General features: G+C 47.1%; 1 protein-coding gene and 1 long non-coding RNA gene across 5 annotated transcripts in view; one reads left to right on the top strand and one right to left on the bottom strand.

The window, feature by feature from the left end:
- CAMTA1 (calmodulin binding transcription activator 1) overlaps positions 1 to 20,235 on the bottom strand; it is a 709,235-nt gene that overhangs the window by 211,377 nt on the left and 477,623 nt on the right. For all 3 annotated transcript variants that reach the window (XM_079986723.1, XM_079986722.1, XM_079986724.1), the window contains exon 5: positions 13,449 to 13,520. In XM_079986723.1, coding sequence (XP_079842849.1) covers positions 13,449 to 13,520 — 72 coding nt within the window. The remainder of the gene's footprint in view (positions 1 to 13,448; positions 13,521 to 20,235) is intronic.
- Positions 4,988 to 12,083, top strand: LOC307222273. Of its 2 annotated transcripts, none has more exons than XR_013841707.1 (3): positions 4,988 to 5,317; positions 7,674 to 7,757; positions 11,787 to 12,083. It is a non-coding gene; the product is annotated as an uncharacterized lncRNA (long non-coding RNA). The 2 variants fall into 2 exon arrangements; XR_013841708.1 differs by having other exon boundaries at positions 11,784 to 12,083.

Raw genomic sequence — 20,235 nt, 5'->3', positions numbered from 1 at the left:
ATAAAGGGGAAATGATGAAGAGAAAATGGCAACATTTCCACTAGAGGGGATGTTGCACTGGTACACCTTTCTGGTACCACAATAGATTTATCTACCATAATTATGTACAGAGATCTGTCTGTCTGTCTGTCTACCTATCTTGGTGTTGATCCAAAAATAGGCACCAAGTATGCTATTCCATTTTGCAGGCAGAGAATTTGGGGTCCAAAATGCGAAACAAGGAAGGAATGGTGTGCAAAAATCTGCCAAGATTTAAAGAGGGTGTGTCCATTTGAGGTGTGTGAGTGCCACAGATTATTCTTTTTAAAATCCTTTCCTGCCACCAACTCTGTGTCATTCTAAGGCAATGGAGGCGTGGGTCATAGCAGCTATGGCTCTGCAAATGTTGTGGGACTTCAGCTCTAGCCAGCATGACCAATGGTCAGGGATAATGGGAGATGGAGTCCAGCAATATCTGGGAGACCACGGGTTCCCTATCCCTGTTCTAAGGATGGAAAAGAATGGTGGTTGCCGTAAATGGATTCCTTACTCCCAGAGTTACATCACATCCATGATAGGGTGCAGTCAACAGGATGCCCTCCAGATCTTCCTGAACTATAGCTCCCACCACTGTGGACCATTGGCCATGCTGGTATCATTAGTAGCTCCTTGACAGAGAGGAGGCAAATGAGCTTGAGGAGATGGTGTTGTTTGATGAGCTCCTGAACCAGTTCACTGCTTGAGAGAATCTGGGCAATGCAAGGCTTGATCCACACTGATCACGCCATTACTAGTCTGCTAGTGGTGGCTATGCACGGGAGGCCTCACTGTAGTTTGACTGCAGCTGGTTGGAAACCTGGGCTAGCAAGTGCCTGGGTATCCTGAGCCCAAAGCCCAATGCGTCCAGAACCTCCAAGCTCCTGAGATGTTGGCCCCCAAACTCTGGACACAGCAGGTGACAAGCCAAGTTAGCAAAGATGCCTTCTGAACACCAATAAGCAGATCAAGGCCAGTGCTGTTGCCATCCTGGGCTCCTTCAGGTGGAAGGGCAGGGGGTAACTTGGAGTTGCCTGACTCCTGCAAAAGCTTCCAGAGCAGGTCAAGAGCCCCATAGATGGTAAGGAGTTTAACACAAAAGATCTTCACAAGCTACTGCAAAGCAGCTCATCTGTTGAAGGTGAGCAAAGAGTGGTACAGTGGTACCTCGGGTTACAGACGCTTCAGGTTACAGATGCTTCAGGTTACAGACTCTGCTAACCCAGAAATAGTACCTCGGGTTAAGAACTTTGCTTCAGGATGAGAACAGAAATTGTGTGGCGGCAGCGGGAGGCCCCATTAGCTAAAGTGTTACCTCAGGTTAAGAAGAAGAGGAGTTTGGATTTGATATCCCGCTTTATCACTACCCTAAGGAGTCTTAAAGCGGCTAACAATCTCCTTTCCCTTCCTCCCCCACAACAAACACTCTGTGAGGTGAGTGAGGCTGAGAGACTTCAGAGAAGTGTGACTAGCCCAAGGTCACCCAGCAGCTGCATGTGGAGGAGCAGGGAATCAAACCCTGTTCACCAGATTACAAGTCCACTGCTCTTAACCCACTACACAACAGTTTCAAGTTAAGAACGGACCTCCTTCACCCATCCAAGCTGGAAGAGAAACTTGGGAGGAAGATCTGGAAAACTGCCGAGCATCGTGAGCTGGGCAAATGACTCCCCTGCCCCGGGAACAATGCAGGTCAGTGCCATCATCACTCAGCATGTTCCTAGATCCCAAAACAAGTTCCTTAGCCAGGCATTTGGGTTGACTGGTGTGCTGAGGGCACTTCCAGGGCAAACATGTCTCTGAGCCTTTCTTCACCCCCCCCTTTCTCTCATGCACACACACATGCACACACTTGCAGCTGCAAACCTTGTCGCCTTGAAAATAAAGGATCCCCCAACACGGTCAAATCAAATAACAAACACGCTCTCAGCAACTGGGGAGGGCGCCTTGGTATTCTGCCCCCCCCCCCCCCGCAACAGCCTAATCGGAATGAACATCCGGCAATTCATTTCCTCAGCCTGCCTGGCCCATGTTCTTGTCAAGGAAAAAGGTATTGCTGACCTCCCTTTGTTATGACTTTCCTTGTCACCTTATCGGCCCTGGTGCAGCAAGCAGGGGAGATAGTTTTGAAAAGACAAATAATTAAAGGGATGAAATGTGAAAGGGAACAAAAATCTACAGTTCAGCTCCATTTAAGATACTGTGAAGTCAACACTTACAGTCAAGGTGCCAATTTGAGACGCCTTTGCCACCTTGTTATGAAGCGATAATATGTAGCCTCTGGCTAAGTTCACAAGAGCTTTTAACACCCTCCTATACATCAGGCAGACATATATGATGGTGGGGGGGGCAGAGGGGCTACTTACCAACCATGATTTCAAGGCGGACAGGGCGTGTTTGTGGAGATGGGTTAGAGTTATTGTAATGGGAGCTACCCAAGCGCACACACGTGCCTTTATTGTACATTTATGGGTAACAGAGGCAGGAGTTCACACTTAGGGCCTCTTTTATCACCCAGTAATGGTGCTTCTCTCCCAAGGGAGTGGTAAATTAACACATGCCATCTACAGCATGAATTTACACCCCTTTATATAAAAGTAACCCAACACCCCAGCCTCTGGAGGACCAGCTATCTCGGAATGCCTTCGGGCAAAGAAAACATTGCTTTGCCTCCAGGCACCATAGTGAGGAGAGGAGAGGATTCTCCGTGCACAGCTCAAAGAAGCATGCTTATCTCTTCCTTCTCCAAGGAGCTCAGAGTGGCTGCTATGAAACACAGAGCCCCCTCCTGCCACAGGTTTGCCTTCACAACAACCCTGTGAGGAGCACTGGGGTGAGAAACGCCTGCAGCATCACGGACTGCCTACTCCCTGCCTCAGCTACTTGCCTGCCAACCAGATGCCTGCATGGTCAAGGAATGAATGGGACAGCAAGAGTTTTTTTGGGTGCTGTGTGTGATGATTTAATGCAAACAAAAGACTTACCAGCTTTTTTTAAAAAAGGGAGAGCCTTACAAAGTTCACACAGAAACATAATAATGCTTGCCTTAACTCACTTGTGGAAACAATTCAGAGGTTATTAAGAAGAAAAACGATAACAACAAGAAGATCGAAAGATGGGACTTGTGAATCCAAAAGCAGCAGTATATGAGATGATCGGACCCTTACTGAACTCGAAGCATGGGAACCCCCAACAAAAATTTAAAATTTGGCAAAATATTTGGACTTTTCGATGTGTATTGGTATAATTTGGAATAACTAATGTGAAAATGATTGGATTGTTAAATGGAAAACTTAATAAAAAAAATTTAGAGTTTTTTGGGGTGCTAACTATGAACCCCAGTTTGATGTACCGTATCTACCACTCAGTTTGTTTGTGTGTGTGTGTTGCAAAACACGGGGTCTGTGCTGCAAAACCCTGAAAAAAAGAACAGCAGAACTTTGCCACCAGTTTGGAAGGGGTCCCAAATAAAGCGGAAGAAGATTGCTCTCGAAACATACAGGGAAATTTTGCAGCAACTCCTTGAGCAACTTCCAGAGGACCAGACGTGCTGGTCTGTTGCCACAAAAGCAGCAGCAACTTGTTAAAAACTAACAGATTTATTGTGGCAGAAACGTTTCGTGGACCGGAGCCAGCTTTGTTGGAGGTGTGAAACGCTACCCTCCGCCGGCGAGCGCACACAGAGTTGTACCCAGTAGTCGTTCTGCTCATAGTAAACCTTTCGACGGGTCTTCTCTGAGGAAGTCTGGCACCGGAGGCAACTCAAGACGCACACAGAAAAATGGATATGAAGCAAAAGAGGGACAGGAGGCCCGTGACGTTTCAGCGTGAAGCTCAAATGCACCCAAGATGAACATGGTGCCCCTTCACGAGAGCAGAAACTGGCCACCAACCAGGGCGGCTTTAAAAAAAGGATTAGACAGAAAATTCATGGCGTGTAAGGCTACCAGTGGCTACTAGCCAGGATGGCTAAGCTCTGCCTCTGTAGTCAGAGGCAGTGATGCTTCTGAACACCAGTGTGTGGAGGCTGCTGGAGGGGAGAGAGCTGTTGTGCATGGATCCTGCCCACAGGTTTACCATAGGCATCTGGGCAGCCACTGTGAGAACTGGACTAGATGGGCCCCCTTTGGCCTGATCCAACATTTCTCCAATCAAAATAGGGATGTCCTATTCCATCATCATCATATTATTATTATCCCACCCATCTGACTGGGTTACCACTCTGGGCAGTTTCCAACACTTATAAAAACATAATGAAACATTAAACATTAAAACACTTCCCTATGCAGGGCTGCCTTCAGATATCTTCTAAGCAGGTTGCATAGCTACTTATCTCCTTGGCTTGGGGATCGCCCAACAGCATACCCTCCCACACATTTCTGATGAAAATAGGGACGTCCTAAGGAAAAGGGGGACATTCCGGGATCAAATAAGAAATCAGGGTGGCTTCTGTAAGTCCAGGACTGTCCCTGGAAAACAGGGACACTTGGAGGGTCTGCTATTTTCTTATATACTGCTTTACCATGCTAATTTAAAAACTCTCATGGGAAAGGAAACCCAAGGTCTTGATTGAGTCCTAAATGAACAGATCATAACAATGATTTTTTATTTATTTTTTAAAGCATAACACTGATGAATTCTAAATAAATCTGCCCCCTTCTTTTTGAACCAGCACCTATAGGTTGTTATCTGACTAAATCCTACTCAGAACTGACCCATTGAAATCAACAGATGTTAGCCAGGTCCATTCGTTTCCATGGGCCTACTCTGAGTAGGACCAACATGAGTAGGACCAACATTGGATCCAACCCTATGCTATGCTATAGAAGTAATGTATGGTTTGAGTTTAAGACTGGAGACCAGAGCCTGCCAAGATCCCACAAATCTGCTGTGCAGTTGGGGGGAAAACCAGCATCACAACGGTGAACTCGACAGCAGGATGATGCTTGGCAAATGGCAGCCAGCCCTGCGATCTCGCAACAGCCAGATGTGTTTGAGCCTCCCAAGCTACTAATTCTCAACAGCAGAAGGGAAACACTCCATTCTGCCATTCAGCTGGGCCAAAACTGACAGCAAAGCCGACTCACATTCCTGGCAGTATTAATCGCTGTAAATACAGGCCTGTTTTCCATTGATAGAAGTCTGGTGCTGTCTAAACACACACACAAACTTGTGTTTCTCTCTACACACAGAGACAAGTCCTTCACTTTGTCAAACAAGTCTCTTAGCGCAGAAGCCTTTCCAAGGGTTTGAAAAGGAACTGGCACAGATTGTATCCGAAGGAAAGACATTCCCTTTGCTGGTGAGGAGTGCGAGTCCTTCTAGAAAGCAGGGCTATTACTAAAATTTATTCCACAACCTGCAGTGGATCTCTTGGCACTACAGAATATGTGGAAGTACAAGAGGCAGCCTCATTACAAGATGCTTCCTTCCAGCCTACCTACCTACCAAGGTATAAATTAGGAGTGGTTCAAATCTCAGAGGTAAAGGCCAAGAAGCAATCTTCTCTGCTGGAAGAGTTGCAACCCAACAGCCAAGTGTTTTACCCTTCTAGCTAGACCCTGACCCCTTTCTCATCTCGAAGAGAGAAAGTGAAAACCCTGAGACGCAACACAGGGCACCCTCGCCCAGGAAAAAAGTCACCTGCGGATTCTCTCTCTCTGGGCTCAACTGCCTGTTATTAATTATTATTCTGTTCATCACCAGTAGACATGGCACTTCCCAGAGAAAAGATAAAGAGGTCTGAGCTCCACAGAGCAAACCCTTTAAACACAGGCAAAAAAGGGGGACTGAGAGAGGGAAGGGAGGAAGGAAAGAAGGAAGGAAGGAAGGAAGGAAGGAAGGAAGGAAGGAAGGAAGGAAGGAAGGATCACTTCCCAAGCATCCAAGAATGCTAAGAGACTACACAGATTTTCACTAAGGGATGCTGGCTGGGTCTGCCTGCCAACTATCCATGCATGCATCCATCCTTTCTTTTCCCAAGAAGCCTGAGGTTGAGCACAACAATCAAAAGCATAAAATCATCAAGTTATTTAAAAAATAAAAAATTGAACAATAAAGAGGCCAGAGATAGAGAGATTAAAACAACTCCTATCTGTAGAAAGGTCAATTGGTTAGAGCATGGTGCTGATAATGCCAAGGTTGCAGGTTCGATTCCTATAAGGGACAGCTGTGCATTCCTGCACTGCAGGGGGTTGGACTAGATGACCCTCAGACCCCCTTCCAACTCTATAACGCTATGATTCTGTGAAATCACTTTGCAGCAGTACAGCTGCCCGCAAATACCTGCTGGTTCTGGGTCTTTGGATTTCCACCTCAAAAGAATTAACTTGTGCCTCCCCTTCTAAAGCCATCTGTCTTCGGGGCCATTGCCACACTTTGTGGCAGCAACAGTTCTCCTCAATGTGAACCACAGATCTGGGAGGTGAGGTAGCACAATTATGTTTTTTCAAGTGTCTGTTGATGGAGGAAACGATTTAATGCCTATATTCTACCCAGAGCATGGAAGGTGTTATCAAGAAACATTGCCCTGATGAGGTTAACTCACAAGGCTGGAGCAGAACATGCAGGGAGGAATCCTCACCCCATGCGAAGGAGAACTTCTAAGTTTTCCATTCCCCACCTAAAGACATCTAAGTCCAGAACCAGATGATCAATGTTTGCTGATCAGATGCCAGGCTCTCTCTCTCTCTCTCTCTCTCTCTCTCTCTCTCTCTCTCTCTCTTCCATGGGGGCTGGGAGAGTCTACCAATTCAGGCATTTTGTTTATCACCGTTTGTCCTTTGAAAAGGCAAATCGTAGGGCTTAAAACATTAATCCGGAATGATTAATTGATTGCCTCATTAATACAGATTAAGCTGGGGATTCTTAAATAGCCGTTTAATTGATGCTCATCTTTTGTCAAAGAGGGTCCTGTTCTGATGGCATTGTCGAGCGCAATCTTTTGATTCCAACAGTAGGGCGCTTAGGATGGCTTGAGAAACAAGAAATGGCTTCTTTTGTTGTTTTGCTCAGGGGAAAACTACAATCTCCCTTAGCTTCTGATTTCAAATGTGATACCTTCTTGCTTTAGTGACGTGTTTTTGTACAATGCTTTCGGAAATTTATGGGTGGCATTCACCTGATGGGCCCTGTCAGTAAGAGCCTCTGCACATGGAGTTTGGCTTAAAAAATGAGGCATCCCTCCCCATCCCACTGAATTGTCTTGGAGGGGTATCAAGGGAACTCCCAAAACAGTGTTGGTTGGGAGTGGAGAAGGGATTGGTCCATTTAGCAAGCTGAAAAGCCTGTAGAAAGGAAATGAACACCTGTAGCAACTCAGTGTTGAATCTCAACCTTTACAGATCCTTCTTTTTGTATGCATTTTTAACATGGAGAGGATTGCTTTGCAAACAATGGAGGAGAGCAGTTTCCAAAAGAGAAGTGGGTGTTCTGGTCCTTGCACAGCTTCAGGAATTGCAGATGAGGGAGATCTATATAAAAGCCAGAGCCCAACCCCACCTCACACTGATGGAGTGAGCCAATCTGATGTTTTGATGTGCTGTAAACTGCTTTGAGATGTTTTGCTTAAAAATATATAAAGCAACCAGAAAGGAAATGAACAACAACAGCAACAAGTAACAGTAACAACACCAACTCTCTATCATAGACATCCTCAGCGTCTTTGGAGCAAGACAGATGCCTGGCCTGACCCTCTCTCCAAGGGTGAACTGACATAAACTATCTGTCTACCAGCATTAAAAGTAAGTAGTTTCACAGAAGAGAGCCTTTGTGGGGCAGAAGCTGGAGGTAGTGCTGAGAGCAGGCACAGCACACCCCCACACCCCCACATCAATGGAGAAATGAATGTTGAGTTGCTTACAGGTCATCAAAGGTAAAAACAGGCTTGAGAATAGCTCTGGCTTTAGAGAGCAAAAGGAACAGCAACGCAAAAGAGGCACATGAATTTTTAAAGCTATTTTCTAATTTTAACAAGCTGTTGCCATGAACTAGGAACCCAGTTCTGGACAGAGAGTCGAACTGCCACTGCGTGTATAAATAGTTTGGCTGGCATCGCTCTTGCGTTGAAGGGGGGGGGGGAACACACACACACACACAAAAGTCCTTAGGGAGCCTAAACGCAAATTTGCAAACTTGAAAGAAGCTCAGGTCAGGGCACCAAAAGCTGTGTGCAAACTCCACATGCAGGCTCACAGAGCTGTTTTTCAGCACTGAAGTCTGTTTGCCCTCTTCGGGCGGGTGGCTTTGCGGACAGGCTGAATGTAGGTGGCGTTCCCCTGGATGGAGTGCCAACTGACCAGCAGCAACATTTGGCACCCGCACCCAGGGGAAAGTTAAATACTCAGCCTGCAGGGCCTTTCGGCCTCTTGAGAGCCAGCGTGGTGTAGTGGTTAAGAGCGGTGGACTCGTAATCTGGTGAACCGGGTTCGCGTCTCTGCTCCTCCACATGCAGCTGCTGGGTGACCTTGGGCCAGTCACACTTCTCTGAAGTCTCTGAGCCCCACTCACCTCACAGAGTGTTTGTTGTGGGGGAGGAAGGGAAAAGAGAATGGAGAATGTTAACCACTTTGAGACTCCTTCAGGTAGTGATAAAGCGGGTATCAAATCCAAACTCTTCTTCTTCTTCTCTCCGCACTGGTTGCCCTCCTCCCCACCAAACTACAAGAGGATTTTCAGGTGGGGAACCAGCCAGGTGCCTTTGAGAGTGAAGGCTGACATCCACGGGGATACCAAATTTCCAGCTTCAAAAAGCCAAAGTGGCACAGAACACCATGTTTGGAATGACATATGGCCAGGAGCTGCCCGAGAATCACTTACACAGCCCTGAGCCCCAAATCCCTCCCTTGTCATGCTCTGATATAGAGGTATCAGCAAGGACTCTGATCATGGATGCTTCATTTGGCACTGTGAAGGCTTTCCATCTTCCTTATCCCAGCTTTCACCCTTGACGCGGAATGGATGCCTCATGGAGGTATCTGAAAGGGGATTAGCCATCTCTGCCCACTGCCTCCCCATCCCCACGCTTTCTCTTTGCAAAGCTGTCTGACCTTGGGGAGGTGATCGAAGGATGCCCATTTCCACCAGGAAGATGCTCACATGAATCACGCGCTTGCACTTCAGCACAACAAAGGCACAACCCGTCCTTGGGGCTGATTAAGGCAATTTAGTTTCGTGAGGCAAGAGCTGCTCATGGACGAGCTCACACCAGAAAAAGGGGCTTTTGGTCGGCTCGCCCAAATCCCCATCAATTCTCCAGGCAGAGGAGAGATTCACTGAGGAGCTGATTATTCCCACCAAGGAAAAGATCCATGGAACAGATTCATGAGCAGGAGTAAGGAGTAAGGAAAGAGCTAGAGGCCCCTTCAAACGGCCATTTTCAACTGAAGCCAAAGCAATGACACTACAGCCATAATGTACAGTGGTACAGTGGTACCTTGGGTTAAGAACTTAATTCATTCTGGAGGTCCGTTGTTAACCTGAAACTGTTCTTAACCTGAGGTACCACTTTAGCAAATGGGGCCTCCCACTGCCGCTGCGCTGCCGCCACACAATTTGTGTTCTTATCCTGAAGCAAAGTTCTTAACCTGAGGTACTATTTCTGGGTTAGCGGAGTCTGTAACCTGAAGCATCTATAACCTGAAGCATCTGTAACCTGAGGTACCACTGTACCTCGGTTTAAGAACAGCCCTGTTTAAGAACTATTTGGTTTACAAACTCCACAAAACTGGAAGTAGTGTCCCGGTTTACAAACTTTACCTTGGTCTAAGAACAGAATCCGAATGGTGGAAGGGCACCAGCAGCCTCATTAGGGAAAGCACACCTCAGTTTAAGAACGATTTCAGTTTAAGAATGGACTTCCAGAACGGATTAAGTTCATAAACCGAGGTACCACTGTATTTATTTTACTTTACTTATCTCCTTTATATCCCGCCTTTTTCTCCAAGGAACTCATCACACTTGTCAAGCACTCTGAAGGAAGTTGTATGCATGCCTTTATCAATCTTAACAGCAACGCTGCCAGGAAATGATCCTCATTTTGCAATTGTGAGAGGAGGGCTGAAGCTGGCCAAGCAGTGGTTTCCTTAAGGCCAGCTGGACTCTGATGTCAATAAAAGAAACTAAATTAAAAAACCCTGCCTGTGGAAAACCAGGTGTCAGAGAGAAGAAGCCTACTCTAACATTCTCCCAGATTTTGATAGCTGGATAGCTCAGTTGGTTAGAGTGTGGTACTGATAACGCCAAAGGTTGCAGGTTCGATCCCTCGTATGGGGCAGCTGGATATTCCTGCCTTGCAGGGGGTTGGATGAGATAATCCTCAGGGTCTCATCTAACTCAATGATTCTATGAGCTTTCTGTGCTGAGATAATATATGTTTGCAGCGGAACATTCAGTCTTGTGAGCCTTCCGTCTTCAAAGTGGTACAGTCCCGGACAGTTTTCCTACCTATACCAAATTAGTTGGTAGAGTCTGATGCTGACCAGCTCAGCAGCCCCTCTCCCTGAATGCAGTCAGGGGGCACCCAAGGGCCAAGAGTTCCTTCATGCTGGGAGGAGTGCAGGCTGTAGCCTCTGTACCTTGGACTAGTGGTTGAGCTCTCTCCTCCTTAACCCCCACTCACTCCATCAGGAGGCAGATCCCCAGCCCCACAGCAGTGACCAGAGGAGAACCAGGCACAAAGCAGGATTCAAACCCTGCCGTGCTGCCAGTGACATAAACTGGCATGCGACAGAATCTGCAAGGGTGTGTAACTGGAATAACTGGGTTGGTTTCTGGATTTTCCGAGCCCAACAGTGAGTTGAGCTGCCTGCCCCTCCTTGCCACCCTTCAACCACCTCACACTCCCTTAAATTGTGACTTCTGCTTGGCTACAAATTCCTGGCTCTTTCACAACCCCAGAGCTCCTTTTGCCAATATCTCAAGCCTCAAAATGCCCAAGGGTTCCTGCTTGCCCGCCCCCCCCCCCCCCGCAACTCCCAGGTCAGAAAGAAATAGCTGATCAGAGCAAAATGCTCCAGGTTCAATGGCCTCCCTTCTCAGTTTTCTTTCTTAAATAAGCTTTTCCAGTAGCTGGGCTGGGGAAGGTCTTTGCTGGGCACATGCCTGCTGATCTAGACAGTGCCTAGGCAGACCAAAGGCCTGATTGCTGAGGTACAAAGTCTGGTCTCTGGTCTTAGATTTAGATTTAGATTTAGATAAATTTATTGTCATTGTCCGTATATACACAGTATACACAACAACGAAAATCAAACACCCAAGACCGGATTCACATACACATTTGCACGTCTTCCAAAGTTCCTCAGAAGAGAAGGCCAAGACTCAACTCAACAGATAATTAATTGGCTTAGGATTTTATATAAGTTAAGTGATGAATTAATATGTTTAATTTCAAAATGAAAAGATTTAAGGATGCTAATGTTCAAGTTAAATTTTATAAGAACTGTGATTTGGAAAACCGTTAAAAGGATATGCACTGAAATTCAACCAAAGGGAAGCGAGGAAGTCACTTAACAATGTTAATAAGTGTAATTTTTAATAAGGTTATGATTTATTTATTTATGTTTGTTTGTTTATAATTTTGTGAAAATTAATATTTTTTTGGGAAAAAACAAAAAACTCAACTCAACTGAAGTTCACTCAGGGAGGCAGTGAGAAGAAAATGGACCCTGGATTTCAGAGCTTTGGAAAAAGTCTTCTGTTCTTATGTCAGCCCAAAAAGGAAATGCTATCACTCTTAAACGCTGACACGTTTATTTCTCCATTGATTATAGCAGAGCTGGTAATGAACATTCTGTCTGGCCTGATGGACCTTTGGACTGCTCTGGAAGATGAAAGGAGAGCAAATAAGGAGGGAGGGGCAAAGAGCACTGTCCTCTCCCCAACCCATTTTGCAGCCCTATGCTGGATCTTCTCCCTGTCACCCGCCAGTTTCCTCTGATTGACAGAGAATTTCACACAACCGTTAGAAGCCAGTAGATCCCACTGATGGTCAAGGGACAGAAGGGTGGGACCATGAAGCCCATTTTCTCAGGATTACGTCCTTTCAAAAATAAAAATAAATAAATCAAACTAAACACTGAGCTGCAAACCTTAACCTGCATCCCATGTGGAAATAATCTTCAAGTAGCTGATTTGTGGTTAGTAGACAGCAAGCAATCCTCAAAACAACTGATGGAAGATCGACCGACCGATAGATAGAGGCTAGATACGAGTTTATTTTGCTGTGCTTTACAAAATGGAACAGGCTATTGGCACCCCCTGCCTCACGCCACCTCTCTGTAAAAGCATCCTCAGGTCTCCTCACAAACTCGCAGGGCCTCTCACATGGAAACAACGGGAGACCCACAAACATTCCTACAGTGGCAGCACACTTTTACTCAGAATTGCACGTCCCATTTCAAACTGACACACAGGCCAGATTTATTTTTTAAGAGAGATGCTGAACTCTCGAGCTCACAATTTCTGCACCACTTGCAGCCCAGGGATTCACAGTGGAAGGGGCGAGTGAGGAAAGAGCTTCCCCACCCTGGACTCAGTCACAAATCATCTCCACTCAACAGCGAGGCCTGAAGCTTTGCCAGTAAGTAACGCAGGTGTAACTGGGAAAAGAGGCAACAGCCAGAAAACCCCTTCGCCGGCAGGGCTCAACGGAGAAGGCTCCCAAGGCTCAGCCAGTATTCACCAAGCTTACAACTGAACTTCACAGCACAGAAGGGCGCCTTAACCTACCAGAATCGGATGGGTGTCAAGGGGGCCTTCAACTTGAGCCCCACCACCAACACTTGGCTCAGGCAAAAAGAGGGGACCAGACAGACTTTCAGCCCCTTGGGCGCTCACAAGTAATAAGGCTTTTCTGGTGAGGTTTGAGGTCTTGAATTGGCCGCCATTCACTTTCTCCTCCTTCTCAGCCTTGCATCCTCTCTGCCTCACCTACAACTTGACACCAAAGATGATAGTTGACTTTGATGCCTCAGATAAAGATGCCATAAATAAAATTGCACTCCCTCCCTACTCCCAATTTCATTCCTAATACAATCGCTGTTGTTCACCGATTCCCACCTCTGTTCAATGCCAGCCAGCTTTCTTTCACTCTGCTGGTGCAATTGGTGCAAATTGTTCCATTTCAAAGCCACCAGTCTTGGTTTCTCAGACTGGCCTTGCAATGCCTCTGCAATTTGTCCCTTCAACACACCACAAGAAACAGAAAACGCAGGTCTCCTCATCAAAACCCTTCTCACAAACAACAACAATGGAGTCTGCCAACAGGAATTCTTCAAAAAAGAAGCAGCCATTTCATTTCCAACCATGTAGCAAACAAAACATCTGTGACAACATTTGTGCGACGGAAACGCTTCCCCAAACCGGAGGTAGCTGGGATCCCTCCAGAATCCCCAGAGATCTGTTTCTCACCATAAGATACAAAGGCTATGTCTTACCTGAAGAAGCCAGTAGCACCTTCTGTGGAAAGTGGGGATGATTGAAGAATGGACGTAGCAACCATACAGGCACTAAAGATGGGGAGAAAGAAGAGAGAGAAAATCCAGAGTTATAAGAGGGAAACCATGAATCTGCATGAAGCACAGCAGCTCTAACCACCCCCACTTCCATGGTTGCCTCTTGGCAAATGGAGCCTGGTGACTTTCTGCCTCTGAACTGAGACATAGACTTTTCCTGCAAAGCAGTGTGTGCATTTCTGGGGAAAGGGCATATAGGGCAGAGTCCTCACTCAGGTGAAAGGTCACCAGCTCCCCAAACATGCCTTCCTGGTGCACACCGGTTGCGCCAGCGAAGAGGAAGAAAGGCTCACAGATCTACAAGGCAATATTATGTAAGCTTCCATTTCAGAAGGAGCCGCATTGGCTCCAAAATTGCATGGGAAGAAGAGAAGGGAAAAGGTGCCAAACTGATCTGGATTTCAAGTTATTACCACTGGAGCCTTTTTTTTAATACTGCCTCAGCAAGCAAGTTTAGCACCCTTCAGTGCCAAAGCATTTTAAAATATTAACGCTATTAAGAGCTATATGCACTGTAAATATTTTAAAACGAGCTGCTCTGTGTAAATATTAGCAGCACCCGGATGCCATAAAGCAGAGGATTAAGATAAAGCAGGTCTCGGATAAAGCAGAAACTTTTGCTTCCTGCCTCTCTGCTTCTGAAATAAATACCAAAACTAAATAAGTTATGAGATGCCACTTCTCCTTCTGAAGATATTAACTCCCCCACCCAAGTTATTTCTGGATTTCTTAAGGAGTTTTCCCAACGGCACAAAATGCCATTCAGGAATCATCCCAGGAGCTGGTGATAGCCAGAGGTCTCTTCCATCAGCTCTGGAGGGAGAGATTATTTGTGTCTGTTTTTATGAGGGCTGAGTTCTTTGGATTCCTCTGAATATTTCTGCAGCCTGCAGGCTAGCACTGGATCTTTGGGACCCTCGTCTACAAAAGAAGGCAGATGTGCTTTTTGAAGGTGGAGTGGATCTGAATTCACGTTGTCCTTTGTAGCTGGCTTAACTGTTTGCCGTGTACTACATATGTTTCCAACATGGTGCCCTCCATGTTTTATGGACTATAACTCCCATCCATCCTAGCCATGCTGGCTGGGGCTGATGGGAGTTGTAGTCCAAAGTATCTGGCAAGTACCAGGTTAACAAAGGACGATGTACCCCATTCCAGAAAGGCACCTCTTCAAGCACTGTCTAAGCACACGGAGGTGAATCGTTCTTATGTATCACAAACATTTCACTGCACATCTCCTTCTGGCAACTCTTGCAGCCAAGCTGGTGCCAAACATATTGCTCTGTTTTCCTTTGGACAGCATTAGTGAGGCCTAGAGGGGGGTTTTGTCATCTGGACAGTCCAGGACCTCCATACACACTACTCAGGCTTACAGCTCGGGGAAGTCACCCCCCCCCCGGAGGTGCACTCCATTCTATCTCGAGACAAACGGATGCCAACTACAACAGAATATATATCATTGGGTGGCATTCAGCTAAGTTTTACTTACAGTAGACCTATAGAAATTAATGAACTCGACTTCCTCCATTTCAGCGGGTCAGCTGTGAGTAAAGCTTACCTAAAGAACCGTCTGTTATCTGCAACTTGCTTAGCTGCACTTCAACTTGACCATCAAGTTGCTTTCTGCATTATCAACAACAACAACACCATCAATACCACGTACCGGCAGCTCCCAGGGCATATTACAACAATGGAAATTGCAAACAGTTAGAACAGATTACAACCACAGCAATGGAATGGGCCTTGAAAACACACATCACAGGTGCCAAAGTCAGGATAAAGAGGTGCATCTTCAGAATACGCTGGAAGCTGCAGAGTGAAGAAGCAAGGTGTCCCTCTGTGGGGAGGGTATCCCAGATGCCTCCACAGAGAAGTCCCTCATCCAGGCTATAATTCCCAACACTTCTGCGGGTGGTGAAACTACCAAGAGGGCCCTGAGAGGGTCTGTAGGGAAGGAGGCAGCATTTCTGATATTTCATGCATCTAATGATAACATTCTCAACCCTGCTGCCTGTTCGGGACACATATCTGTACCTGTGGCCTTCCACACTGGCAGAGAAAATCACGGATATCCATCATGCCCTGACTTTATTGTCAGCTACCAGCTGTCTTGCCTTTGTGCACTGCCTTGTCTCTATGCTACACCTTCCCGCTGCCGTAGGTCTCTCCTGGAAATCACCCTGCAGTCACTAACCCTGTTTCTGGGTTCTCCTTCCCATTTATTTTTCCCTGATAGCAGCAGGCTCAGAATCCAACATGCAGAAATGTCAAAAAAGAAAAGAAAGAAGGTTTGAAATGCTGGCACCTTTCTGCAAAACAGGATCAAGTGATAATGGGCAAGCACAGAGATGTATGCAACATACAGAACATGCAAAGCATTATCAGAGATTGGATTTGGGATACTCACGAACCCTAGCCCTAACTTCAACAGTGGTTGTGCTTGCACAGAACAACCGCATGATGATGCTCGGCTTGCATGCTTCCCCTTCCCTACCTCTGCCACAAGGCAGAGTTCAGAAGCTTCCACTTCCATTTTTGACCACATGACATCTGAACACAAACAAACCGCAGCTAAACTTCACAATGGTTTGTTGAGACTAACCAGCTTCAGTCTGAGGGTTACAAACCTGGTTTGTTTCAAGAAAGACTAACCACCGTTTAGTGTGTAATGCTAAACTGTGGTTCCTCAGAAATGGAAACCAGCTTCTTGACCTCCTCTGAGCAGCTGTGCCAGCTGTGGACCCAAGGGTCACCCTTGCATGGCTCAGTGCCTTGAAGACCTATATCAAGAGGTGCAAGGGCCAGCATTGTCTCATGACTCCACATGTTGGGCCAAGGAAGCGTCTGTGGGAGAAGTGTTGCAGATCTCTATGAAGTGGAGGGCTTGAGGTTGGACTAGGACCCCAAAAGCTCCTGGGAGTGTACAGACTGCAGAGTGCCCTCCTATGTGAGCTGACACTGGAGATGAGAGTGATTAAGAAAGAACCTGTGGCTTCAAGCCAGACCTTGGAGCACCACGCCATCGTCAGAGTCTGCAGCAGAAGACAAAGGTTCTGTTGGGCTCTGCTGCTTGTTGGAGCAACTTGGTGCGGCCTTTGAGCTGTCCTTGGTCCTGGCTGGTTTCACTGTGCCCTGGCTCTTTCTCAAGCCTGCACATCCCAAGTGTTATGCCACTTGCTCATACTTCTGGTTTCCACCGCCAGTGGATGGCTTCATGCTTCTTCCTACGGTTGCCTTGGTCTTGCCCAGCACCCCACAAACCATACCCCGTCAGAACAGGATAAGAACCAAAAGCCTTAAACTCAATTGTTCATCCTCTCCTTGCCTTCATTTACAATCCTTGTGCCCGTGCACACAGACCCATATATATTCCTTGATGCTGGAATCTGAGCTATTTCATCCCCACATATTTGCCTCCACCAGTTCAGATGTATAATTCTTCAGCACCAAAGATCCTTTTCGCAATGGAAAAGAAGAAGTATATCTTTTTTTGAAAACAATAAGAGCATTTCCTGGCTTTACATCATTAGCTGGGCCCATAACGGGATTAGTGGGAGGGGGGAAATGTCAATTCAGGTGAGTCATTAAAAAGGACATGCTTTATCAGGGAGCACACTCAGAGGAAATGCCTCCTTTTGCCACCCAAGATAATCACTCACAAGGTTGGCTTGAATTAAGAAGGATTTTCAAGGCTGCCAGCTTCTGTCACGGAGTTATTTTTATGAACACAAAATGCCAGCGCTTAATAATATTTCCAAAACATGTCTAGGGGAAAAACATTGACACCCCCTGCTGAAAATAAGACTGAGAAGGGAGGGAGCAGATAATGTTAGCCAAAGGAAAGTGTAGCATGTTAATCCCACTATTGAAAGGGGGAAGGAAGTGAATTCAGTTTATCACATAGCAGGCAGAAGGGGGGGGGGGACACTGCAGGTTTTTACCTGCAGGCTCTGAAACTGGTCAGACTAATAGTCTTGTATGTTGTGTGGGACCTCAGAGCTACAAAGGAGAATGAGGGTGTGCAACACCAGCCCTTGTAACTGGCTGGCAGCATGCCTCTGGGCTGTCCAGGGCTTGATCTTCCTTAGTCAACACAGCAGTAACCCTTTGGTTGGTGCATAGCCAGCTCTAACCTTCCCTATAGTAGGGATGCAGGTGGCACTGTGGTCTAAACCACTAAGCCTAGGGCTTGCTGATCAGAAGGTTGGCGGTTCGAATCCCCACGACGGGATGAGCTCCCATTGCTCTGTCCCAGCTCCTGCCAACCTAGCAGTTCGAAAGCACACCAAAAAGTGCAAGTAGATAAATAGGTACCGCTCCGGCAGGAAGGTAAACGGTGTTTCCGTGTACTGCTCTGGTTTTGGTGTTCCACTGAGCCAGAAGCGGCTTGGTCATGCTGGCCACATGACCCGGAAAGACCGTCTGCAGACAAATGCCAGCTTCCTCAGCGAGATGAGCGCCACGCCCCCAGAGTTGTCTGTGACTGGACTTAACTATCAGGGGTCCTTTACCTTTAACCTTCCCTATAGAGCTCAAAATTCCTATAGAGCATGGGTAGCTCACCTCTGGCCTTCCGGATAATGTTGGTCTGTAACTCCCAACTCCCTTGACTACTGGCCATGCTGTCTGGGGCAGATGGGAATTGCAGCCATTCAGATGCTACCTGCCCTGGCTCCCACTTGTGGGTGTGGCGCTTGGACTTAATTATTGCCAAAAGCTTTATTCTAGAGTTCATTACAATCTCCAAACATAGATCAGGTGACAAGGTGTGTGAGTCACATGGTCGCAACAAAGCTCTAGAGTTAACAGCTAGGTGTCAGCTTTATCTCAACACTTGGCATGCCCCCTTGAGTGACACTTTCAAAGAGCAGAGGGGACACAGTCATTCCCCTGTGTCCCACCCCAAGCCACAGGACTGGGTAAGCAACCCTTCCCTGCTCATGCTGGCACAAAGGGTGGTGCATCCTTGGATGGAGATGGCCTTGATGCTGTCTGTTCACTGTCTGACTGAGGCTCCAACACCTCCCTTCAAGTTGGTAGTGTCAGATGGGCCAAGCCAAGTGGCTCTCCCTTGACGCTTGTGACATCTGATGCTACCGAGGCAAGGATTTCTCCCGACAGCCTGCTCAGACTCTCCTCAGCACCCAGCTCAACACTGTCTAAGCTACTGGGCTTAGGTTCCACACTGCCACCCCATTCCTCCTCTGCATCTGACCTGCCTGCCCAAGATGTCCCCTTGTGACTCATGGCCCAACCTCTGATGTAGAGAAGATACAGTCACGGATCCCAGGGAACTTGCACCGCCAACAGGCATCCCAGGCCTGAAGTTGGGCTGTGTGGTCCTTTGAAGTTCCCATTCTAGGATTCTTTGAAATGGGACCTGTGGTCCTTCTCCAGCTGTTGTTCAGCACCAACCTCAAGAAGCCGGCAATGCCAATGGTCAAAGATGATGGGAGTTGGGAGTCCAGCAATGTCTGAAGAGCCAATTCACAGAGGAACAGTCTATCAGTGGCTACAAAGCATGATGCACTTTGATGATCACTTTGAAGGTGACCTGGAAACTACAACTATTCCAGAATGTGGCAGCTAGACTGGTGACTGGCAGCGGCCACCCAGACCACATAACACTGGTCTTGAAAGACCAACATTGGCTCCCAGTATGTTTCCGAGCACAATTCAAAGTGTTGGTGCTGACCTTTAAAGCCCTAAATGGCCTCGGTCCGGAATATCGGAAGGAGCGTCCACCCCATTGTTCTACCCGGACACTGAGGTCCAGCGCCGAGGGCCTTCTGGTGGTTCCCTCACTGCGAGAAGCCAAGTTACAGGGAATCAGGCAGAGGGCCTTCTCGGTAGTGGCACCCTCCCTGTGGAACACCCTCCCACCAGATGTCAAAGAGAACAACAACTACCAGACTTTTAGAAGACATCTGAAGGCAGCCCTGTTTAGGGAAGCTTTTAATGTTTAATAGAGTATTGTATTTTAATATTCTGTTGGAAGCCATCCAGAGTGGCTGGGGAAGCCCAGCCAGATGGGTGGGGTATAAATAATAAATTATGATGATGATGATGCTTTGCCTGCACACTTGGAGGCAGTAATGCTCTTGAATACCAGTTGCTGGAAGTCTTGTGTTCAGGTCCTGCTTATGGGTTTCCACAGGCATCTGATTGGCTACTGTGAGGATAGGATGCTGTTCTGGGTGGGCCTCTTTTGGTCTGATCCAGCAAACAGCTGTCCTTATGCTCTGACATTGGACCCCTCCCCTCGGACTTTACGATGTTCATTTTGTCTATTCTTACAAATTATCCGGAGGAGCAATATTCTGGGTTGTCTCAACTGGGCTCCTGCAAAGCTGTCGCCCGCATTCTGAGGCTGTGGCTAGTGCAAGTCGTAGATCAGACCAGCCGATTAAAATCCCATTTGTCCCCTGACTGAGAGCGGAGAGCATGGAACTCGTTAACCAAGAGAGAATTGCTCCAAAATTAATTTTAACTAAATGGATTCCAATCTGATTTTGCCTCAGGTGCAAGGAGGATGGAGAACGGCTGGGCATTGGGCTAATGGGGGATGGGGGTGGAACTGAGCTTTGTAGTAGACAAATGGCACCCCATCCCTGAAGCTGCAGAAGTGGCTAGCAGGCAAAAGGCTCTCTTCAGGAGCCAAAAATCTCTGGATGGCGCTACAGCCCTGGATCCTTTCCCCCTGCCACAG

This window comes from Podarcis cretensis, assembly GCF_951804945.1.
Source record: "Podarcis cretensis genome assembly, chromosome: 8".
NCBI lineage: Eukaryota > Metazoa > Chordata > Lepidosauria > Squamata > Lacertidae > Podarcis > Podarcis cretensis.
The sequence above is the reverse complement of the archived record's forward strand: the minus strand, read 5'-3'. Positions and strand labels throughout refer to the sequence as shown.